General features: G+C 38.2%; 1 protein-coding gene across 1 annotated transcript; it reads right to left on the bottom strand.

The window, feature by feature from the left end:
* Positions 1–1262: 1262 nt before the first annotated feature.
* Positions 1263–21774, bottom strand: LOC135769004 (uncharacterized). Its single transcript, XM_065278362.2, has 4 exons — positions 21077–21774; positions 20311–20459; positions 20179–20202; positions 1263–4642 (listed from the first exon to the last, which is right to left on the bottom strand). Exons 1-4 carry the CDS (start codon positions 21772–21774, stop codon positions 2865–2867), a joined length of 2649 nt encoding a protein of 882 aa, XP_065134434.2. The 3' UTR covers positions 1263–2864.
* Positions 21775–25914: the final 4140 nt, after the last annotated feature.

Raw genomic sequence — 25914 nt, 5'->3', positions numbered from 1 at the left:
TATATTATTTGTCTTAAAACTAGACTTATTTACTTAGGTCATTTTGCTCATCAAGAAAAAGCATCTTAATTTAAGAATTTTTAGATATTTCTACTGAAAACAAGACTAAGTAAGAAAGTCATTTTTTGCAGTGCATCACCAGAAAAAAGCATAGGTACCTTTTCATTTTCAGTCACCACCTTTCATGTTTAACTACGAGCTCGCCAAAGTCTGTTGTTTGTAAAATCGTCTTTGTTTTTGCTGAAGTTGAGTAAAGACATTCTTGAAATTGTAAAGACATTTAGTTTAAAGCAACACTATGTATTTTTTACCTTTAAATAAGGTCTCTAAAATTATTTCAGTGATAGAACATCTTTTAACTATACAAATTGTACTGTTGCTGCAACCTGAGCAGCCTCCTACCTGCTACAAGCACACTCTGAAAGTGGTGGTGGAGGGTAGAGCCCACAGCTCCGCCCCTCCACCTGCCTGCAGAAGAGTGTCTGATACCAGGCACTGTTGTGCTTTTCAACCACATGGGGGAGCTGTAAGTCATTTTTACATGGAAACTACATAGTGTTGCTTTAATTGCTAAACTACAAGTGAACGAAATTTTAATAAATTTGAAAGATGACCACGGGAGTTTTACCTCCACCAAAATCTGCTTGAATCAACAAAGAATGGGAAGCAGACGTATAGCCACTGACCTTGCCGTCCAGAATGAAAGACAACATTCCAATTGAACTTATTGAGCGAGCTGTCTCTTTAGTACCGTGTGGTATATAGACATTTTGCCGCTAATTGGACCGACATTTCTGACACACCCACTAAACAAGGGAAAGAGCGTTCCAGGCAGGTTTTTAAGCCTGTGAATCACGACTTCAAAACCACAACTTACGACTCAGAACTGGGATAAAAAAATATGAATAAGTGGTTCAGGCAACATGTATGCTGATTAATAAATTTATTTCAAAATGAAATATGATATAAAACACAACCATTCATTTAAAAGTACAAAACTTTTGTACAACATGAAGTAAACACAAGTAAAAAGGTTAGAGTACAAAGGCAGTGATTCAGTGTTAAGACAATATAGAAAATATATGTGATTTAAGTTATGAAACTTAAAGGAATAGTCTACTCATTTTCAATATTAAAATATGTTATTACCTTAACTAAGAATTGTTGATACATCCCTCTATCATTTGTGTGCGTGCATCTAAGCGCTGGAGCTGATTTAAAAGAGGAACTATATTTTATGGCGTAATAGCACTTTTGGGAGTACTTCGACTCGCCTGAAAAGTCCGCTCCCCTTCTCCCTCTCATAATGGGAGAGGGAGGGTGTTACTGCGCCGAGTCGAAGTACTCCCAAAAGTGCTATTACGCCACAAAATGTAGTTCCTCTTTTAAATCCGCTTAGAAAAGCGCTACGTTTTATTTTGTACCACCAAACTTGCTCGTATAACTACTCGTCTTAAATAGGAAAAACGTTGATGTGTTTGGTCACTTCTAACTTTATCTCTAAATGGTACCATTGAATGAATGGGGCTAAGCTAAATGCTATCGAAGCGTCGCAGCGCGCTCCAGCGCTTACGTGCACGCACACAGATGATAGAGGGATGTATCAACAATTCTTAGTTAAGGTAATAACATATTTTAATATTGAAAATGAGTAGACTATTCCTTTAACTTTAACATCAGTTAAAATAATAATAATAAATAACAGACTTCATATGAATAATAAAGAGAAATAAATTGATGAGACCAAAAAATGTCAGTTAGATATATTCAAAGGGAATATTTCATGTTTGACCATCAGACACTGAAGGGCAGAGCAGCTGCACTGAGACAGCAGCAAATTTCAGAAGGACTTGCAAAAATAAGGCTTCCCAAGTGTACACCGCCGACCACCCACTGATCAACTTGAACTCACATATCCAAAATTGTCAGAGGAAATGTTAATATTAGGCGCTATCTTCACTAACTGACCACAGATTCGAAGTTTATTCATCTATATTTTCGACTAAACGCCTACATTTTATGACACAGAAAGAGTAATATTTTGAATATTGTGCCGGTTTTAAGTTCCACTGCCATTGACGTGAAATGCATTCTGGGAAACTTGTTTATCATAAGTCCACACAAATCACCTCCTAATGCATCCTCGATAAAACGAGCGGATCAAGAACATATCCTGAGATGTTATGTGAACTTGACTTGATGTGAATTTGGAATTTGAGCAGTACTTGCACATTGGCCTTGTCAGAAGGCACGTGTACTTAAGTATCGTCCGAAACCACATTCTTTCCTAAAATATAGTACGTGAACAGAGTAGTATGTCCGAATCCCCAGTATTCATTAAATCAGTGGGGGAGAAAGACAAGAAGATGTGAGTGACGCGAGTCACAACGCAGGGTCACAGAGCTCCACAAAATCATTTAAAGGAGTCGGGTTACAAGCTTACAGAAATACTTCAGATTTAAAGCGCATCACAGAGAGAACAAGTGAAGTGTCCGGATGGAAGGGGGAAAAACATTAAAGGCATCGACTGGATTCATTAGGGGGCATGCACACCAAAGCTTTTACGCCCGCGGCCGGCACATGTTTTCAGTTGTTTCCAATGAAAGCTCGGAAAGCTTTTGTATTTTAAAGCATCAGAGAATGATGTTCATCAGCATGAAGGACCCCAGCAAACACACACAGACAACAGCTGCTGAAACCTTTCAGCAACAAATGCATTTTATACAGAATAGCAATGCGCTTATTAACATTTAACTTTATTTGTTTTGTTTTTTGTTTTGCTTTGGGACCGAAATTGGTACCGAGAACCGTAAATTTGTACTGGCATCGATACCGACTACTGAAATTTTGGTACCGTGACAACACTACTCTCCAGCGTGAATTCTATCATGCTTCTTAAGGTTACTTTCAATAGAGAAACTCTTTCCACATTGTTGACAAGTGTAAGGTTTCTCTACAGTGTGAGTCCTCATGTGTATCTTAAGTTTATCTGCAGTTGTAAAACTCTTTTCACACTGAAGACATATGTAGGGTTTCTCTCCAGTGTGAATTCTCATGTGAGTCTCAAGTCCACTTTTATCTCTGAAACTCTTGCCACAATAAAAACACATGTGAGGTTTCTCTCTTTTGTGAATTCTCATGTGTCTTTTAAGGCTACATTTAATTCTGAAACTCTTTTCACACTCATCACATGTGAACGGTTTCTCTCCGGTGTGAATCCTTGTGTGTATCTTAAGGTTACTTTCAATAGAGAAACTCTTTCCACATTGATGACAAGTGTAAGGTCTCTCTCCAGTGTGAATCCTTGTGTGTATCTTAAGGTTACTTTCAATAGAGAAACTCTTTCCACACTGTTGACATGCATAAGGTTTCTCTCCAGTGTGAGACCTCATGTGTATCTTAAGGTTACCTGCAGCTGTAAAACTCTTTCCACAGTGATGGCATGGGTGTTTTTTATTTTCAGTGTGAACTCTCATGTGTGCTTTAAGGTTAACTTTTGTTCTGAAACTCTTTCCACACAGATGACAAGTGTAATGTTTATCTCCAGTATGAACTCTAATGTGTATCTTAAGTTCACTAGTATCAGCGAAACTCTTGTCACAATGCTGGCATGCATATGGCATATCCCCCCTGTGAGCTTTCTTGTGCCGGCTAAGGCTCGATTGAAAGTTGAAACTCTTTCCACACAGATGACATGTGAATGGCATCTCTCCAGTGTGAACCCTAATGTGTATCTCAAGTTGACTTTTATCTCCGAAACTCTTTTCACAATGATGGCACGGATGTGGTTTCATTCCGGTGTGAATCCTCATCATGTGTGCTTCAAGGATAGATTTTGTTCTGAAACTCTTTCCACACTGAAGACAAGTGTAAGGTTTCTCTCCAGTATAAACTCTAATGTGTATCTTAAGTTGACTTTTATCTGGGAACCTCTTTTCACAATGCTGGCATGCATATAACATTTCCCCCCTGTGAATTTTCTTGTGCCGGCTAAGGCTCGATTGAAAGGTGAAACTCTTTCCACACAGATCACAGTTGAAGGGTTTCTCCCCAGTGTGAATTCTCATGTGAGTCTCAAGTCCACGTTTATCACCGTAACTCTTTCCACAATGAAAACAAATGTAAGGTTTCTCTCCTTTGTGAATTTTCATGTGTCTTATAAGGCTACATTTAATTCTGAAACTCTTTTCACACTCCTGGCAAGTGAACGGACTCTCTCCAGTGTGAATTCTTTCATGTATCTTAAGGTTACTTTCAACAGAGAAACTCTTTCCACATTGATGACAAATGTAAGGTTTCTCTCCAGTGTGAGTCCTAATGTGTATCGTAAGGTTAACTGCAGTTGTAAAACTCTTTTCACAGTGATGGCACGCGTGTCGTTTCTCTCTGGTGTGAATCCTCATGTGTGCTTTAAGGTGACCTTTTCTTCTAAAACTCTTTTCACACTGTTGACCAGTGAAAGGTTTCTCCTCACTGTAAGTCCTCTTGTGATCTGCAGGGCGTTCATCTTCATTAAAACTATTTTCACACTTTATGTCTTCTGTCTTCAGAGTTTCTTTATGTGAAACATTATGGTTTATTTTTACAATCTGATGTTTCTCATCCACTTCAGCTTGACTCTCCTCTTTCACTTCCATCATATCTAAAATAAAGACAGTAAATAGTTCATATTGATAAACCAGAGTGACAAAACACATTTGAGATTGTCATGTATCCATGTTATTTTTAATGTGAAGTACATCATGTCATTTCTATTGTCAATTTCTGCTCTTGTAGTTTAACTTTTGTGCTGTGTTCAAAACCCTATAACACTACTTGTGGTGTTTCCAATATCACCAAATATTGTATTTTATGTTTTTGTCAACTTGTTTTCATTTTTTAAATTAATTAATCATAGGCTTAAATAATTTTAGCTTATGCAAATCAATATTTTAGTGAAAATAGTAAAATGTGTCAAACATTTGCAGTTTTGATCACCATGGGCGTAGTTAGGCCATTTTTATGGGGCTTTAGCCACATTACTAAAACAAATATTAAGAAAATATTAATGTACGTTTAAAATTTTACATAATTTCATCGTAGGCTGGATAAAGGTGCATAGTATTAGTCTTTAACTCATCTTGTAAATATACTTATGTTGCAATAGTTAGCCTGTCTGGAACCGAGCATTACATGCGAACGGCCCTTACACTAATAGGATTTTGTTTCTCTTTCCTCATGTCGTTGTCGACTAACAGACCCAGTTCCTCACGCTGTTTTTAAACACTCTCCGTGTGTCTCAATAGGTTCCCTAGCTCGTGAATCAGTCTGTGAATCAGAATCAGAAGTGATTATCTCTCGAAGATCAGCGCTCTTGGATTTAAACTTAAGTGCAATGATGTCACATTGTGTGGATCAGTGGCGGATTTAGCAAATTGGGGGCCCTAGGCAAAGGTATTTTTTACTCCAAAATGAAGATGGAAAGCAGAGGTCACACAAAGTGCAGCACTACACAAACCAATAGAGAATAAGTCAATGGGGCAAAAACAGCCACAAACAGTAAATGAGGGAGAAATAATTTAAATCTGATGCTGCACAAAAACTAGCAATGCATCAAAGCCAATGTTGTTACTAATCTTTACTAATCAAACTAACATTTGAGAGAGGTTGCACTTGCCTCAATTTGGTGGCACCAGTCACTGGGTGGTGTAAAAACAAAAAATAAACACTAAAACTAAGTCCAAACATGTTTAATGCATTAATAATTCATTAAAACCTAAGTCCAAACAAGTTTAATGCATTAACAAATTAATTACAAATACAAATAATTGTATACTTTATATACATTAATTATTTTTTTACTTTACCATACTTATTATTTTTAACATATATTTGCCTGATTGTAAACCATTAAACTTACAATCAACTTTTTATTACTTTGTTGTAAAAGCTTTAGGCTACTTTAACACAGACTTGAGTAAAGAAATGACATTCTTGTGCTGTAATCACTACAAAATGTCTCCATGCACTCTGAAGATATCATTTGGCCAGAACTTGTAATCTAAGGTACTGAGTGAGCACAATGTATTACGTTTTTTCTGACTTCTATCGTGAATACGCAGTGTACAGCGCTATTTTTAGGCTTTCATTGATTAAACTAAAGCAGCTGATCTCCGCCTCTTTTATTAGTGTCATTTTGCGAGCGTGTGGAGGTTGTGGGGAGATTATTTCATCAACTGCGCTGAAATATCAGAGAAAGCTCTTACATACACATAAAAAAACACTGTGCAGCATCGTTAATTACAACACCGGACTCTGACATCACATAATATTAGTTCGCGTTATTTTAAACCCGTCATTTCTCCCGAAAACGAAAGCAGAGGCTCTCGCCCGCAGTCTCCATAGACCACCCCTCAAAACAATCAGGGCAGAAGCGGTCGAAAGTGGACAAAAGAGACGGGTTTAGAGAGGTGATATGCACCTGAGCTGATAGAAAGGCGGGGGAGCGGGCAACAACAGGAAGAGTGACTGAATGCGTCGCAGACTTAATCGCCTGCGCATTATATTAATATAATTGTATTTAAATTTCACAGTCCAGCCAGTGCGACATTTAATAAAAAATAGTCATAGGCAGGGAAAATACTCGCAAAATGCGACTATTTACTCGCAGTCTGGAGCCCTGTAGGGTTACATTAGTTTTTTTTTCTGTAGTAACATTATTTACTTCACCACAAAATAATTTTTATCAATGTAAGGGCTATTACTAGCCGGTTGACTTACCAAAGCCCCATTTTCGCGTTTATATTTGTCTTTAAGTCTCTGTTCATGTACTTTCCCAGTCCCTGTGTCACTTTGTGTTTATCTTTCGCGCCGCAGCACGCACCGTTATGGACTAGTCCATTTCATTGTGAAAGAAGGGGGTGTAAGTGTTTAGTGACAGAACATGAACTGGACATTTTAACTACTATTTCAAAGTTTCAACGTATTTCTTAAGAATATTAATACAATTTACAATGCTGATGATAAGGGTTTTATTTATTTATGTAGGCTATTTATTAGGTTGGTTGGGGGCCACCCTAATTTGACCGCTGGTGGGGGGCCCCAGGCGGCCGCCTACCTATGCCTCTATGGTAAGACCGCCTTTGTGGATACATAACATACACTTGGAATAAACTATGAAAACAATTTCCTCTGGAGCGATCTCTCTCTCCTCCTATAGACCCTTTGCAAACACGTGACCTAGACCACGTGACGACGCCATGCTGGACGGCAAAATCACTGACGCACTAGGTTGATTAGTAATAGACGGGCGGGATTTTTGATTAGTTTTAAACAGTTTAAATATATATTACACTTAAATACATGGCTTCTTATATTAAGGAAGTTGTTGTGCCGTTATCGGTCGAGGTAGGGCATTTGGTAGGTCCTCACAAAAAGCGCTATTTAGAGAAATTAGAGATAGCGGGACTGGATACCGACCCTTACGTTCTTCCTCCTTCAATTTTCACGGACCTCATTAAACGCAGAGTCTGCCCGACTTCAGCCCGCATGATTTGTACCACTATGTGGTAAACGGGATATCCCCATACACTGGTGCTGATCTTAAGGCTTTTAAAAGTCTGCATAGCTGCCAACTTCTGAGTTCAGCTTGGAGTGAGTTTTTTTGGGTTGTGGTAATCATTTTTTATTTAAGTCCTAACCATTTGCCAATTGATAAGTGTTGATTTTAGCTATTTCTGTGTTAAATAGTTAAAATGGTTCACAATAAAAATCGAATCATATTTTAGAAATTAAATTGAAATAAAAGCTTTAACTGAGTTTAAATGCCTGAGATTAGAGTCTTTACTATTATTTTATACACTTCTATTATGCTTTCCTTCTGATAAAAGTGCCATAAAAGTTCTTAAAATCTAATGAATAGGCTACTGGTCTCTGTAAAATGACTAACTGCAGATAACAGCAGCTTTGATTCAGTTTATCCACTGAGAAAAAATAAGCATAAAGTGATGATTTGTGATTGGTGATAGAGGGACTGTCACAATCAAATAAACCAAATGAGTAGTTTATATTAAACTAAAGCAACAGATAATGTGTATGTCAAGACCATATAATTATATTTCGTATATATTATTGTTTATAGATGTCAAATATCAATTGACTTTTTTCTCTTTTATTAAAACCTGTCACCGCAAACATCACGCAGGCTTGTACTGCTTGTAAACATGCACACGCGAGTGATGGTTGATTAAAATTGCTGTTTTCTGAGGGTATCTGCGTGCGTGGAATCCGGGCAGGTCTCTGCTTTTCATCCAGACCTTGACGCTTTGTGTGTTCGACTGGTGCGGAGCTGACTGATCGGCGTATGTCATCAGAGTAACGCGAGAGCAAAGGTAAAGGCGGACCCTTTTGTAACATTTCGACTTGCTCTCGCGGTACTCTGATGTCCTCGCTGCCAAACTTCCTGCGCAGCGCCACATAAAGTGAAATGCTCTTTGACTGTGAAGTGGTGGCACGCAAAAGACAGTGAAGGTACGCTAAAATATAAAAGTGTCAGTACTGCGAGCACTGGTTTAGCTACTTACATCGTGAAAATGGATGTGTGGCGTGAGAATGGGGTCAATTGCGATGCGTGGGAGTTAGCAGCTATGATTTATGGTGTCACTGCAGCATTAAACAATAACATTCATGTAAAAATAATGTATTTATGCCACTTTTCTGTAATGTAGGTGCATCATAGCAACACGAAATAACAATTTTATGACCCTAACGAACACAAACACGTACTTGTTCGGCTTGCCGTCCGTCTACAACATAGCACTTCCGCCGTCCGTCATGGCGTCCATAATTCGCGCGAGTAGAGCGTGACGTCACGTGCAAGGGGTCTATTAATAGTATGCCAAACCACCGTGGAACTGCAGGTAACCACTGCAGCTTTTACATTTGAACACTTGATCATTTATTTTCGCGTGACATGACTATTAAAACACATTGTAAGATATCACCACTGATATATTTATAAGCAGCATGCAAAAAACATCTCTCTGACACTTATAAAAAACTATTTTATGTAGTACTGACAAGAACAAAATCCAATAATAAAGCTTGACACGACATACTTCTGGTTTATTCTTGTTTTTGACAGGGAATCCCAGTCAGAGTTGTAGCCCAGATAGGGCAGTGGTCAGTGGCATAAGTGAACACTGACTTCGGCTGGTGTGTCTGGGTCCGAATCTTTCCAAGCAAATGTTCAAATAGGCAATAACTTTACTAATCGACTGCAGATTTGGATATTATACATATATATTCTCAACTGAACTAATCTTATAACTATACTTATAACTATACTGGATTTATCTGCCGCTTTTGACACGGTCAATCAACTTCCTGTTGACCCTCATGGCTATGGGTGTCTCTGACACAGCGCTTCTATGGTTCAGGTCGTACCTCTCAAGTAGGTCATTTCGGGTATCCTGGAGAGGTGACGTCTCCAAACCCCAACGTTTCGATACCGGGGTGCCTCTAGGCTCTCTGCCTGGACCACTGCTCTTTTCGATATACATGACATCCCTGGGTTCTGTCATTCGAAAACATGGCTTTTCCTACCACTGCTATGCGGACAACACTCAACTCCACTTGTCATTCCACTCTGAAGATCCCACGCTTTCTGCCCGCATCTCGGCATGCCTGAGGGACATCTCACTCAGGATGAAGGATCACCATCTCCAGCTTATCCTTGCAAAGACAGAACTGCTTGTCATATCATCTGAACCAAAGATTCAGCACAACCTTTCCATTCAGCTAGGTTCCTTGACCATCACGCCTTCCAGGACAGCCAAAAACCTGGGAGTAGTCATTGATGATCAACTTAGCTTCATGGAGCAAGTTGCCAGCACCACTCGCTCTTGTAGATTCATCCTCTACAATATTAGGAAATTAGGACCTTTCCTAAATGAGCACGCTACGCAGGTCCTAGTCCAAGCTCTTGTCCTGTCCAGGCTGGACTACTGCTATCCGCTACTGGCTGGGCTTCCAGCCTGCACAACCAAACCCCTACAGATGATTCAGAATGCAGCGGCAAAAGTGGTCTTCAATGAGCCTAAGAGGGGCCACGTCTCTCCTCTCTTTGTCAAGTTACACTGGCTTCCTATAGCAGCTCGCATCAAATTTAAAGCTCTGCTCCTGGCCTTTAAAATTAAATACTTATACAGCCTTATGTACCCTCTCGATCCCTGCGCTCTGCCACTGAGCGACGGCTTGTGGTGCCATCTCAAAAAGGGGGAAAAAACATTAGGGCATACCTTCTCAGGAGCTGTTCCACAACTGTGGAATGATCTGCTGGTCGCGATTCGAACCGCTGACTCTGTAGCTGTCTTTAAGAATCGGCTAAAACCAATCTCCTCCGCCATTACCTCACTTCCTAATATAGGACTTACTGTCTTCATTTCTTTCTTTTTAATTACTAACCTACCCTTGGCTATGTATATTGTGTTGGACTTGATGAGACTATTTCCAGTGGACAATGTATTGTTGTTCTTGTGTTGCTATAATTGTTTATATTGTTTACCTGACTTGTGAACCAAAGCGACTGCTAAATGACTAAATGTACATGTAAATACTTTGTTACCAAGAAACGGTAATATTAAGAAACGACTATAACTGTCTATTGAGTTTTTATGAGATTCAAAACAGCCAAAAGTGTTACCTGTCATTCTGGCCTTCAACTCCGTAGCGATAGAAAGTACTAGTTTCCAAACAAAGAGGCTTTTAAAATAACTCGTTGTTTTCTAGCTTTCTTTTTTCAAAAGTGTGTGTCAAATTGTAGTATAAAAGCAATCTTGCTCTCGGAGTCGTTTTTTCTCAACCCCTAGGAAGTCAGCTGACATTGGCTTAACTTAGAACTCTCTTCTATATGTAACACTATTACTAGTATGGTTTAATCTGCTGCTTATGTTTATTTTTTATTATACCTTCATAAAATGAAAATCTTAGAATCACCCCTGTTGATCACACTAGTCTGCTTCAATGTTTAAAGGTATAGTGGAAGATTTTCACAAATTTTAGAAAATAACTGCCCTCTCCACTTTTTGAAAAAATGCAAATGCGCAACACTCTACCTGCTCCCTAGAGGGAACGCCTATTAAACGTGTGCACAAGAGAGCATGCGCAAGCCTAGTTATTCTCGTGCACGCTCTGTTTACAAGTTGCTGTCATTATTATACTGAACGATTGAGTGAGAACTCAAGATGTAATCTGCAAAGGAGAAGTACTGTAGCTTGTTGCATTTGTGTAATAAATACTATTGTGAACACATTGGAATTATCAAAAATAAACACACAAGGTTTTAAAACATTTCAGCGTGATACCTTTTACCATTTGGTAGGGGTGACCCCGAATAGTCGAAGATTCGATGCATCGATAGGAGAAGCCTGATTCGACTACCAATCTCATAGTCGAATCGTCGCAGATGTGTTATGAAATGAGGATCATTCAATTTTGGCCGTATATGGGTGCACACATTATCTGATTTCACATATAACAGCTTTCTCACAATATATTAATATACTGCATATTATGATAATGCTGCAAATAATATGTGAAGTAGCAGCTTTCAATAAATATTTTTAAAATGCGTTAATAAATCCAACAACCCCTGTGACCGGGCTTCATGTCCATAAGAGGTCTCTATGTTATTAAAGCCTTGCCTCTTTGTTTCGACATTTAAAAGACAAAGCTGGCAAATTATATTATGACTTTCGTTCTTTTAATAATTTCTATATTTTATTTTATTTACAAATCACTTTGGGAATTTAACTATTTGGCTTGTGTTTTGTTTACGTGCACTTGAGGCATTTTGCATATTTGTTCTGCACTTTGTTACTTCTGACCTTATTTTATTAAAAAAATTGTATTTATTATAAACGTAAATTCCGATCTAATTTAAGTATGTACATTTTGGATAGCTTTTCGTTGTATCGATGTTGCGCTATTGCGTGCTGGCCATACTTGCGCATGTAATTTAGCCGAACGGGCTAGGTGCTCTGCGTCTCATATTTAGGAGTTCATCAAACTAAACATTAAAAAACGGATGTTTTTCGACGAGTATAAGTTTTTAAAATGTTTTAAAACAGAGTGGTTATATTGTCTATCTTAAAGTTAAACTACAAAACAGGTAAGCCGTTTTTTATTTCGGTGATGAAACGGAAGTATCTGCACCGAACCTATTTCTGCCTGACACGAATGTCTTTCTTGTGATTTAATATTATGGTCAGTCGGTGTTCACTTTCAAATACTCTTCACTTAGCAAAGAGATTCCTGAAATAAATAATATCATCCGGTCTTTCTGTATCTAAAGTTAATACAGAGATGATCAAAGTCAAAGCAAGCAAGCAGGTATTTCTGTGCTAAATAATAACGCTTAGTGTCTATAAAATCATTAATTTCAGTGTTTTTCTTGTTATAAATTAAAGTTTAATGAATTGTATATAAAGATTAGTTTTTATCATTTACAGTCACAATCACAAATTATTTGTCATTTCTCATTTGTCGGGTTTTTTTGGTCATGACTGCTTTGACGCGCTATCTCCAAATTAAATAAAAACACTTAATTGTAGCCGGAGTTTCCAAGGCAGGATCACCTTTGCTATTTTTTTAGGTTTAGTTATCAAAATGTATTTTTGTGTCTTTTTCTTTAGATCGTGGCTTTAAAATGTTATGAGGAATAATTAAACAAATGTTGCCTTACATTTTACCTTAAAAAAAATATATATAAATGCATCGTCAGTTTTGTCTTCGTTTATTACTTGAAAGACAGTTTTGGTCACATCAGACAGTTGTTTATGTGTGCTGCTTGTGAAAGAAAATAAAAGTTACCAATTTGTACCTGGTCTGGCCCCCTCCCAACCCATGAACACAAACATAGATGATTCGACTATCGGTCGACAATGGAAAGATTCGAAAATTCTGATTCGAATCTGTAAATCCTTAGTCGAGGACACCCCTACCATTTGGTCATAAGACTACTTCAGACAAATTGAGATGTTTACCGTGTCTGTGACTTGTGTCAGTGCTAGCATCGCTAATCATAGCTTACATCAACTTTTACTAGCAGCGATTTGTAATGGTTTTCTCCAAATAGCAGTCAGTGGGCATCAGTGGGAAGCCCAACCTGTGCTTTTAGCACAAGCAAACGTGTGAAATATTATCCCAAAAAACACTCTGGTCTTGTTTTTGTTTCTTCAGAGGCCTTTCTCTTCTTGTCATGCAATTTGTAGACACTTTTTGTCTTGCGACCCTCAGAAATTTTGAAAAAAACACGGAGTGAATGGTCAATGATTGGCTGAAACCGTAGCTCACCACACATATATACACCTGAAAGTGCGCATAAGCAGAAAGCAAAAACTACCTAGGGACGAGCACGTACAATGGCCTTATGTAAACATATCACCAGAATGATTGACAACTAGGAGGACCAATAGTCTTGATTATCCACCCGGAAAAAGAAAATCATCCGCTATACCTTTAACTAAGACGTTTGCTTTAAATTGCTTTCTGCACACTATGGCACTATCATCATTATCAAATCTGAGTCGTTAAACCAAAATGACAAAAACTTTGTGTAAACTCATGTAAATGATGCATACATCTAATGCATTTACTGAACGTATGCACATGAATGACAATAGCCTATTTCATGTGCCTTGTTAATGGGCGCTTTGCATTAAAACAGACAGTGCTTGTTTGAAACATTTTTGGGGCACACAATGTGCATCTCTTCATTTTCTCTCTTCTGTCTGAGACATTAGATTTAGATCTAATTCTACTGAATCTATTATACATGCAGAAAGTTATCATCTTATGGATTTTAGTTTATTTTCCCCTCATGTTTCTCAATGTTTTTATGATTATTCCTCAACCATCAATAATAAAGAATGATAAATAGCCACCAACCTATTTGTTCCTCAGTATCTTCATCCTTTATTCTGCATGGTTGTGGATCTGTCATCTTCTCAAGCTCCTCTTTCACCAGCATCAACATTATGTCATGAAGATTTCAGTTGTCATTGAGTGATTTCTCTGTGTGTTTGACTCCAGCATTTATTGGTGGATTGTTGTAGGAGGAGCTTCACTGAAGATCTCAATCACTTTCACTCTATGGGTGTGGACTAAAGGTGAAAGCAGAGGCAAAAAACATTCAGTAAAGCATTTAACATCTGTTTCAGACTTTTTATTGTTTCACTTTTTTAGTTTTATTTATGACAGATAATGGGTTTATTTGTAACGTTGACCCTCGTGTTATGCTAAGATTGACAGTTATGTTATAGGGATGTAATGATTCACTTGTTTTCTCACGCATTAATTACAGATCTAAATGTTTGGTGTAGACCTGGGCGATTTTCTTTTTTTATTAATTTGAATAAACAGTTTCATGCAATTTTCAATACATTTAAATAGGGGGATTAAAGGTTTTGAATAGAAGTTGAAGTCAAAGTGAAATGATTCAGACATCATCTGGTTATTGCAGCAGGGTTTTCCTGCATTGAAAATGAATCAGTACCCACCCAGATTACAAAAACACATTTATATTATTTTATTTACTTTTAATCTGTGGACGCTGTGGGAGAAGTAGAGAGCACCACTTTCTTTCTCACTCCTGCGTTTAAGCTCTCTGTTTCTCCGTTTTAATATTCAAAAGCAAACAGACAAAAGTACAGATGACTGAAAACATGACCTAAACCTCACATAATACTTGTACCTGAATTATAACTGCATGTGAAACATGTCTGCACTGGCAGCACAAAATGAGCTCAGTCTGAAGGAAAAATAAGGTCCAAAAAAGAATAGAAAGTTTTAAAGAATGGTTAGAAAAAGAAGTCCGTCATATGCCACAGTCACATACCTGTCTATGAAAACCCAGCTGAAGTATTTATTTGTGGTTTATTGTTTTCTACATAAAATCATCCTATATAATATAAAGAACATTCTGTGAAAATATAAACTTGATATCTTTAATATTGACTGAGATATCTTTAATATTTACTGAGTAAGTTCATGTCAGCAATTGAAATCATAGTGAAATAAATGTTTGAAATCAAACTGTGATGCTGTTTATCTCACACTTAGATTTGAGACTTTAGGTTTTCACAGGCAGAGTATCACACGTGTAAAAGTTCGTTAGCAAGTGGCTACAAATCTAGACAAGAATAATATCCTTCTCATTTCATCGGTGATAAACGAAACCTATTGAATTGACTGTTAGCGGTTGTCATTAACTGAGGCAAACATTAAAAGGAAGCTCCGTGAATAAATGATAAGTTACCTTTCTTTAAAGAAATGTGTAGGTCAGCCCGTTTTCTCTTTCTGGCCTCTGTAGTCTCGTTTAGTTTCTGATGTCCAGATCTTTCTCTCTCATTTTAACATCCCACTTAGTGATTGACTAAAACTTTGTTTATAAGTTACTGGCGATCTGCTCAGCACCACGAGAAGATCCTCCGCTGATCGCGCATGCGTATAAACGGACGTGCCTCTAGTACGAAAAAAGAAAGACTGGGCCAAACCATGCAGCGAATGGGGGGGGGGGGTCTTGGGCTTTAGTGGAAATGCAGATATAAGCCATAACTTTGTTTTATTGGTAACTCTTTGTTAGGTACATTTACTATATCAATAATACTACTGTTAGGTCTACTAATAAAATATTATCTCTGGGTTGTGTGCAGGCCCTTAGAATCATCCTAACCCCCCTTCCTTAGTGGCGTAATTTCTGTACAGATATTTTAAAAAGATTAATTCATTTATATTACCATATTGATAACATTGAATTATTATTATTTTTAAACACATCGTAGCTAACAATCAGAACGTTCCCTGCTGGTTAGCCAGGAAAGTTCTCTTAACGTAAATAGAACGTTCCCCTTAGGTTGCGGGAACGTTCCTAAAACGTTTCCATTAGATTCTCAGAACTTAAGGGAACGTTCTATTTACGTTTAGAAAACTTTCCTGGCTAACCAGCAAGGAACATTCCCAGAGGTTCTCCTAACCTCTACATTCTGATGCCTGTGCATAAATAATCAATCAACAAACCATTTTCTCTACATTGTTTATTGTTCTTAATACATAAGAATTTGATAAACCATACATTTTATTATAAATATAAAACAAATATAAATCAAATATAAATCACATAAAAACAATTATATCTGACATAAAACATGAACCTTAATAAAAGTTTTACACTGTTTACGAAACAATAATTTATTTTACAAATGGTTTAAGGCATAACAGAAGTGTGATGCTTAGTCCAAATTCACAGCAAAACTAAAATTAGATTTACATGTTCCCCATCAAAAATACAACATCAACCATTTCTTTATAACGTGAGGGATTAAAGTAGTGTCCAAAAAGGAAACACTAATAGCCTCATATATTCTAAAAATGTAATTATACAGCATTTATTTCTATATAAAAGTATACAAACTAAACCCTTATTGTAAAGTGTTTCAGAAATATTTAATATGCGTTAATAATTTAGCATCGTTAATGTATTTTCATTATGTTAAACAAGTTTGGTGTAGAACACACGCACAAAATAACACTTTCTGTATCCATCTTCAACCTTATTACACAAACCACAATGAAATAATCTCCAGCTATTTAAACGTTATTTAACAGTTATTGTGTCGGTTCTGGCCCGACAAAGTTTGATGTTTTCCAATGAAACAGGAAGTTGCTGGAACTCATGCATACAGTGTCCGATCTGTCCCAAATTTCACATGATTGCTAAGAGTCCTGACCTGAACACATCTACATAACAATTTTAATTTATAGCCATAGCGCCACCAGCTGGCAACCTGAAGGAACATGTTTTAGCGCCACTTTCAAATATTGAATGAAGCAGCCCTTGGACTGTGTTTAACTTACATGTACGAATTTCGGTATGCTCATGTATTATTACAAGCCCTACAAAAAAGTCTCTTGGAGCAACGCCCTAAACCAAACAGGAAGTCAGCTATTTTGAATTATTTCTCAGATTTTGGCTCAGTTTTTCTCCTTTCCAGCAGTCATACTTTAACTTACTCCTCCTACAGTTTTCGTCGGATCATCATCATATTTGGCGAGTGTCATCTTAAGGCCTTTGTGATGCTAAATTGCGAAGGATTTGATTCTATATTAAAATTTGTGTCTGTTTCGGCCAGCCAAAGTTTGATGTTTCGCTATGAAACAGGTTGCTGGAACTCAGGCATACAGTGTCCGATCTGTCCCAAACTTCACATGATTGCTAAGAGTCATGACCTGAACACATCTACATGTCAATAGTCACTTATGGTTATAGCGCCACCAGCTGGCAACAGGAAGTGACATGTTTACAATGATTATCCAATGTCTGATCTGTCCCAAACTTCACATGATTAATAAGAGTCCTGTGCTGCGTCCGAAACCGCCTACTACATACTATATAGTACGCGAAAAGCAGTAGGCGAGGCGAGTAGTATGTCCGAATACATAGTATTCGAAAAACAGTATGCGAAAAGTACCCGGATGACCTACTACTTCCGGTTTGATTTTGCAGTGTGCATACGATGGACGCTTCATTTGTGGTCAACAAAATGCTGAGACATTGTAGATGATGAATTGTGAAGGGATTTTTGATATCTCAAACGCTGTTCCCATGGCAATGCGTCAAACTTTACTTTCATTTTAAAGGCATATTTAAGCCTTTCAGTTGATGCCGATGTTCTTTTAAATACTCCTTCTAGAATAATCATGCAATTGACACCAAAAGTGGTCAACATAATGCCGAGACATAGTAGATGATAAATTGCGAAGGGATTTTTGATATCTCAAACGCTGTTCCCATGGCAACCTGTCAAACTTTACTTTCATTTTGAAGGCATATTTAAACCTTACATCTGCGTGTGGTAAACTTTTAAATACTCCTCCTGAGGAAATAATGTGATTGACTCCAGAAGTGGTCAACATAATGCTGAGACATTGTAGATGATGAATTGTGAAGGGATTTTTGATATCTCAAACGCTGTTCCCATGGCAATGCGTCAAACTTTACTTTCATTTTAAAGGCATATTTAAGCCTTTCAGTTGATGCCGATGTTCTTTTAAATACTCCTTCTAGAATAATCATGCAATTGACACCAAAAGTGGTCAACATAATGCCGAGACATAGTAGATGATAAATTGCGAAGGGATTTTTGATATCTCGAACGGTTCTGCCAAGGCGAGCTGACAAATTTATGGCGAAATCTGAGAAACAGGAAGTGTCTAATATCTAAGGCAAAAAATATCTTATTGTGATGCCATGCGGGGTGTTTTTTCGTCTGAAGATTCCGATCGCATCGATGTGCCTATTGTGACTCCCGGGTATAGCGCCACCACCAGGCGCCAGGAAGTGTCTCAGTCACAAAGCTGGATTTTTTTGACAGTTCCATGCAATGTTCTTTTAAATACTCCTTCTAGGATTTTCATGCGATTGACACAAGAAGTGGTCAACATGATGCAGAGACATTGTAGATGATAAATTGCGAAGGGATTTTTGATATCTCGAACGCTGTTCCCATGGCAACCTGTCAAACTTTACTTTCATTTTAAAGGCATATTTAAGCCTTACAGTTCCATGCGATGCTCTTTTAAATACTCCTTCTAGGATTTTCATGCAATTGACTCCAGAAGTTGTCAACATGATGCTGAGACATTGTAGATCATAAATTGCGAAGGGATTTTTGATATCTCAAACGTTGTTCCCATGGCAACGCGTCAAACTTTGCTTTCATTTTCCAGCATATTTAAGGCTGACAGTTACATGCTGTGAACTTTTGAATACTCCTCGTATGGGATTCATGCGATTGACACCAGAAGTGGTCAACATGATGCTGAGACATTGAAGATGTTAAATTGCAAAGGAATTTTTGACACATCGAACGCTGTTCCCATGGCAACGCGTCAAACTTACTTTTATTTCAGGCATATTTCAGGCTCTTGGCAGCGTAGATTAAGTTTAAATTTGGCACACACATCTGATTTGTCGGCTGTTAAGTGTTGACAAAAACGTCAGATAAAGGCGTGTCTATTTAGTGACTGACTAGCGCCCCCGTTTGTCTAAAATATGGGGTTTCTTTAACCTACTGTACCTAAATGGGTCAGTAGCAACATGAAATAGTACACTGATATATACCCACTTGATGCACATGCCCACCGTGCATCGTTTTCTCGGAGGCACCGGGTAGCGGTAAACAAACGTGCGAGGGCCCGCCATCGCTGCTTGCAGCTATATTTACCTTTTGAATGTCTTTGCAACACATTTTTTTCTTCGTTTAGCATTGTAGCAGAGTAAAAGACACCTAAAGAAGTTAAATCCAATTGCGATTATTGACAGACATCTTTTATACCGTAACGGCCGTCTGAACTCTCTGGATCGAGCTCAAAGTGGTAAGGCAGTACAGACACCATCGTTTATAGAGAAATATAACTGCTTGTTTACGTTCATTATATATATAAAATGCAAAAACCTTGCTTGTTTTCCTATTAAAAAAAATGAATATACGGTTCAGGCAACACGTACGACGATTAATGCATTTATTACAAGATGAAATATGATATAAGACACAACCATTCATTTAAAAGTACAAAACTTTTGTACAACATGAAGTAAACACAAGTAAAAAAGGTTCAAGTACAAAGGCACTGATTCAGTGTTAAGACTCTATAGAAAATATATGTGATTTAAGTAATAAAACTTAAATTTAACATCAGTTAAAACGATAATAACAAATAACAGAATTCATATGAATAAGAAAGAGAAATAAATTGATGACACCAAAAAATGCCAGTAGATATATCCAAAGGGAATATTTCATGTTTGACCATCAGATACTGAAGGGCAGAGCAGCTGCACTGAGCCAGCGGCAAATTTCAGAAGGACTTGCAGAGATGAATCTGCCCTCGGCGGTGTACACGACACTGACTGCCGCTGATCAACTTGAACTCACATATCCAAAATCATCAGAGGAAATGTTAATATATTATGCGCTATCTTTACTAACTGACCACAGATTTGAAGTTTATTCATCTATATTCTCGAATAAACAGCTACATTTTATGACACAAAAAGAGTAATATTTCAAATATTGTGCCGGTTTTAAGCTCCACTGCCTTTGACGTGAAATGCATTCTGGGAAAGTCCACACAAGTCACCTCCTGATGCATCCTTGATAAAATCTGCGGATCAAGAACACATCTGGGGATGTTAAGTGAACTTGACTTGATGTGAACTTAGAATTAGAGCAGTACTTGGGCCACGACTGATAACGTTTCACAAGTACAGACTAGAACGCAAATTGGCCTTGTCCCAAATGGCGCACTTCTTGTTGACTTTCGATCTCATGGCCTTAAATTGTGAATGCTCTCTTAGACTACGAGACTTCGGCGAAGCCCGCACTGCAGCAGGGTTCGCGCACTCTACCAACCCAGAAGTCCTTGCGGAAGAGAAATCAGACCAATCAGATGATGGAAGGGAGGAGTTCACACTGATGGGCATCTTCTATTCTATGATGCTCGAGTCTGTCCCAAAATATGACTCCGGTGCACCCTCTTGGACTCACGTTAAGGTCCCTAAGGTCTGCACTACTTGATGTCATCAAAGTGTGGACTCTGAGACGGTCAACAAGTCCGGAGTGTGCCATTTGGACACCATTAAGAAACGGCCTGAATCTTTTTTGCCGTACACCATTTTGGGCTTTTGTGTGCATGTAGACTTTTAGTAAGGATCCTCCAGACTGTTTTATTAATAAGACCTCAGCTGATTTCTAAACTCTGTTGCCATATCCACACTGTTGACACATGAATGGTTTTTATCGAGTGTGACATCTTGCGTGTCTTTTAAGGGTAGCTTTTGTTTTGAAACTCTTTTTACACTCATGGCATGTGAACGGTTTCTCTTCAGTGTGAGTGATCAAATGTACAGTAAGGTAATGTACAGTAATATTTTTTTTTATAAAACTCTTTCCACAGTGATGACAAGTGTAAGGTTTCTCTCCAGTGTGAACTCTAATGTGTATCTTAAGTTGACTTTTATCTGGGAAACTCTTGTCACAATGCTGGCATGGATGTGACATTTTCCCCCCTGTGAGCTTTCATGTGTCGGCTAAGGCCTGATTGATAGGTGAAACTCTTTCCACAATGTTGACATCTGTAAGGTTTCTCTCCAGCGTGAATTCTCATGTGAGTCTCAAGTCCACGTTTATCACTGAAACTCTTTCCACACTGAGGACATGCGTGAGGTTTCTCTCCTTTGTGAATTTCCATGTGTCTTATAAGGCTACATTTAATTCTGAAACTCTTTTCACACTCATGGCATGTGTAAGGTCTCTCTCCAGTGTGAATCCTCGTGTGTATCTTAAGGTTACTATCAATAGAGAAACTCTTTCCACATTGTTGACAAGTGTAAGGTTTCTCTCCAGTGTGAGACCTCATGTGTATCTTAAGTTCAGCTGCAGTTGTAAAACCCTTTTCACACTGATGGCACACGTGTCTTTTCTTTTCAGTGTGAACCCTCACATGTATGTTAAGGTTAGCTTTTGTTCTAAAACTCTTTCCACACTGTTGACATGTGAAAGGTTTCTCCTCACTGTGAGTCCTCTTGTGATCTTCAGGGCGTTCATCTTCACTGAAACTATTTTCACACTTTATGTCTTCTGTCTTCAGAGTTTCTTTCTGTGAAACATTATGGTTTATTTTTACAATCTGATATTTCTCATCCACTTCAGCTTGACTCTCCTCTTTCACTTCCATCATATCTAAAATGAAGACAGTAAATAGTTTATATTGATAAACCAGAGTGACAAAACACATTTAAGATGTCATGTATCCATGTTATTTTTAATGTGAAGTGCATTATGTCATTTCTATTGTCAAATTCTGCTCTTGTAGTTTAACTCTTGTGCTGTGTTCAAAACCCTATAACACTTCTGGTGTTTCCAATATCACCAAACATTGGATTCTATCTTTTTGTCAACTTGTTTTTTAATTAATCAATCATTTTTTAATTAATTAATCATAGGCCTAAATAATATAAGCTTATGCAGCTCAATATTTTAGTGAAAATAGTAAAAATATGTTAAACATTTGCAGTGTAGATCACCATGGGCGTTGTTAGGCCATTTTTAGGGGGCTTTAGCCACATTACTAAAAACAAATTAAAAAAAATATTAACCCCAATAAGTACTTTGGGGTCAATCTTACCCCCAAAACACTTTTCTTTAGTTAAACAACTTGGTTCCCTTCATCTCAGTGGAATAAGATTTTGTGATTTTCCAGATTATCGGTGAAGATTCATGTAAAAAAAAAACTGGTCTTGATTTGGTCGTTCTAAAGAGGTGTAAATATGTTACTTAAATAGTCCCTTGGGGGTAAAAATGACCCCAATTGAAAATGAATGGGAAATTGTAAAAAAAACCATGTATCTAGAATAAATCTAAAATAAATTTTAACACAGAAAGGTAGGCCTGGTACTAGAGCACAACTGCAACATAGAAAAGACATGCTCAATCACACACACAAACAGACAAACACAAAGGTATGACTGTCACTGAATTTGGCAAAAAACAGCCACAGATGCAAAACAAAGATGTAAAATGCTTACACAGGTGTGTGCGTGTGCCAAGTCACAAACACGCAAGCGCACACACGCAAACACACGGACACACACACACACTTACATTCAGTCAAATTTCTATGGCATTTTCTAAAAACAGACATTTCAAAATGCATCGAAAACTACAAAAAAATCGACTATTTGAAATAATATTTCTTTTTAATGTCCTTTCTAATGTTTCTATAAACACAAATTCACAAAATGTTTCACTAAAGTAGTGATGTGAACAGTTGCCCATATCCAGTGAAATAAATGGGTCTCTATGGGCATCTGATGGTCGAAATGATTTAATTCCTAAACTGTAATTCTTTTATGTTTTTACACGCAAGCTAATGGTGTAGTTGAGGAATTTAGAGATAAACAGGTACAAAAGTACTTCATATCTCCCAGAACACAGCATTAATGTATAGATGAGAATCGTTTACTTTCATCATATCCGGTTTGTGACGTCACGCTGAACAGATCTTGCATCGTAGCTCCGTCGAGTTCATCATCTAAAAGCTTTTTTTACCATCTTATTCCTATTTATATAATATAACTTATTAGTTTTACATAGGAATACTTTACCGTGACGATTATTGAGCAGTACTACCACGTGAAACTATTTATCACTAATAAACACCCAGTGTTGTTAGCATATAGCCCGCTAGCATCCACACGGTGGAGGCTGAAGCTAGCATTTTCCGATCTAATGGCGGATTCATCTGATATATGCTTTTCTGACCTATCCTCACCTGAGCGGGAAGCTGTGGAGGAGTTGTTTCCCGGTTTTAGCAGATCCAAGGCGAGGTACAGCGCCCACTTCACCCTGCCTTCCGACGTCCACAAGCGATCGAGGCGCGCAACAAACGAGCATTCCACGCGATGCAGCTTCACGGACCGTGAACGACATGAAAGCGATCGGGAAGCTGTGGAGGAACCGCTGCCCAGCCTTCGCAGATTCAGCAAGCCAAACATCACCCTGGCCCCAGACGTTCGCAGGCGACCGAGGCGTGTCACAACCGAACACCCCACGCGATGCAGCTCCGGGGACCGCGTTCGGGTAAACGAAGACGCCATCGCCCAGCATGAAAGCGGTAAGACTCCGCTTGTTATTGTAACATGTCCTACTTGCCACATGTATAGTTTAGCTTCTGCTGTTAGCATAGAGGGGTTTACATGCACTAAGTGTATTGAAGTTTTAAGGTTAACTGAGAAGGTTGCTGAACTAGAATCGCGCATCCGAACGCTAGTTGAGGATAGCAAAACCGCTAATGTTACTGTCGCAAATAATCTATCGAGCGAAAAGACTAATGGCTCGGTTCCGACATCAGATGCTAATGTAAATATTACAAATACTGTATCGAGCGCGCATAGTGTTTATCAAAATACACATGGCTCGGTTCCGTCATCAGAGTCAAGTCGGCGGTCAAACTGGGTGACTATTAGGCGGCATAGTCATATAAGGCGTCCTTCTAAGACCCATAACGTTACGGTAATTTCTAACAGATTCGATCCCCTAAGGAGTATACCAGCTGAAACACCTTTTAAAAGTGCCCTGGTCATTGGAGATTCTATACTCAGGAACACTAACATTGAACCAAACACCATAGTCGACTGTATACCAGGAGCCAGAACGTCTGACATTAGATCCAAACTTAAAGTGCTGGCTAATGCTAAGCGGAAGTTTTCTAAGATTGTTATTCACGCCGGCACGAATGACACCAGGCTCCGCCAGTCGGAAATCACCAAAGATAATATTAAGGAGATGTGTGAAATTGCAAAAACAATGTCAGACAATGTAATATGCTCTGGTCCCCTTCCCGCCTACCGGGGAGATGAAACACATAGTAGATTAGTGTCTCTCAATGGATGGATGTCAAAGTGGTGCCCTCAGCATAACGTAGGGTTTATAGACAATTGGAAGCATTTCTGGGGAAGACCATTCCTCCTAACCCGAGATGGCCTTCATCCGTCATCGGAAGGAAGTGCTATACTCACTAGAAATCTGATCAATAGTCTTAATTCTGATATAGTCTGACTATCCAGGGCCCAGGTCAGGAAACAGACGGATCGGCTTAACCGTCCGTCTGTTAGCTGCCGTGATATGTCAAGACCACTTATATCCCAGCACTTCGAGTCAATCTTACCGAAATATCAGCACATTTCAACTGTATCTGTTCCCCGAACAAATAAATACAGGGCACCGCTTGTTACATCTGGTACAAATCTGATTAAAATAAAATTAGAAAACAATACATTAACAGATGAATCTCGTATGTTAAAATTCGGCCTTCTTAACATTAGATCGCTTACCAATAAAGAACCTATTGTCAATGAAATAATTACAGACCAAAACTTAGATGTACTCTGTTTAACAGAAACCTGGCTTAAAGCAGACGACTACATTAGTTTAAATGAATCCACCCCACAAGACTATTATTATAAAAACGAACCTCGATTACAGGGGAGAGGGGGTGGTGTAGCTACAATATACAACACAATTTTTAAAGTAAACCAAAAATCTGAGCTAAAATTTAAATCATTTGAAGTGATGTTGTTAAATATGGAAATAACTGATCGTAACCACAAACAGCTTTCTTTTGCTTTAGCGACAATCTATAGACCACCGGGCCACCATGCAGATTTCCTTAATGAGATAGCAGATTTCCTATCTGAGCTTGTAGTTACTGTAGATAAAGCTCTTATTGTTGGTGATTTTAATGTCCATGTGGATAACCCAAAAGACGCATTAGGACGTGCGTTTATAGATGTTCTTAATTCTCTCAATATTAGACAAAACGTGACAGGGCCAACGCATACTCGTAAGCACACATTAGACTTAATTCTGTCACTCGGACTCAATATTAATGACGTCGAAATATCACCTCAGAGTGATGCAGTTTCTGACCATATCCTTGTGTCATACACTGTACTTCTAGATAGGATCACTCAATCCACAACATGCTACCGACTAGCCAGAACAATAATTTCCACCACTAAAGATAGCTTTATTAGCACTCTTCCAGACCTGTCCCAAATGAAACATGTAGCAGATAACTGTGACGATCTAGATATTGAAATAGAAAACCTAAACAATGTCTGTTCTAACACATTGGATGCCGTTGCTCCCATTCGAAAAAAGAGATTCAAAGAAAAACCGCCAGCTCCATGGTATGACCATCACACCGCAGCCCTTAAAAAGGCAGCTAGAAAAATGGAAAGAAATTATAGAAGCACAAAGTTAGAAGTATGGCGCGCAGCATGGAAACAGAGTGTTAAACACTACAGACAGGCTT

The sequence above is a fragment of the Paramisgurnus dabryanus genome, chromosome 3, assembly GCF_030506205.2.
Source record: "Paramisgurnus dabryanus chromosome 3, PD_genome_1.1, whole genome shotgun sequence".
NCBI classification, from domain to species: domain Eukaryota; kingdom Metazoa; phylum Chordata; class Actinopteri; order Cypriniformes; family Cobitidae; genus Paramisgurnus; species Paramisgurnus dabryanus.
Note: the sequence above shows the minus strand (reverse complement) of the source record. Positions and strands in the feature narration are given on the sequence as shown.

Coding starts and splice junctions, on each gene's coding strand:
- LOC135769004 (XM_065278362.2), bottom strand. CDS start 21,774: ATGGAAGTGAAAGAGGAGAGTCAAGCTGAAGTGGATGAGAAATATCAG. Junction 20,203..20,310: donor CAAGGCCAATTTGCGTTCTA/GTCTGTACTTGT, acceptor CTTGATCCGCAG/ATTTTATCAAGGATGCATCA. Junction 4,643..20,178: donor TATCAAGGATGCATCAGGAG/GTGACTTGTGTG, acceptor TCTTTATTTTAG/ATATGATGGAAGTGAAAGAG.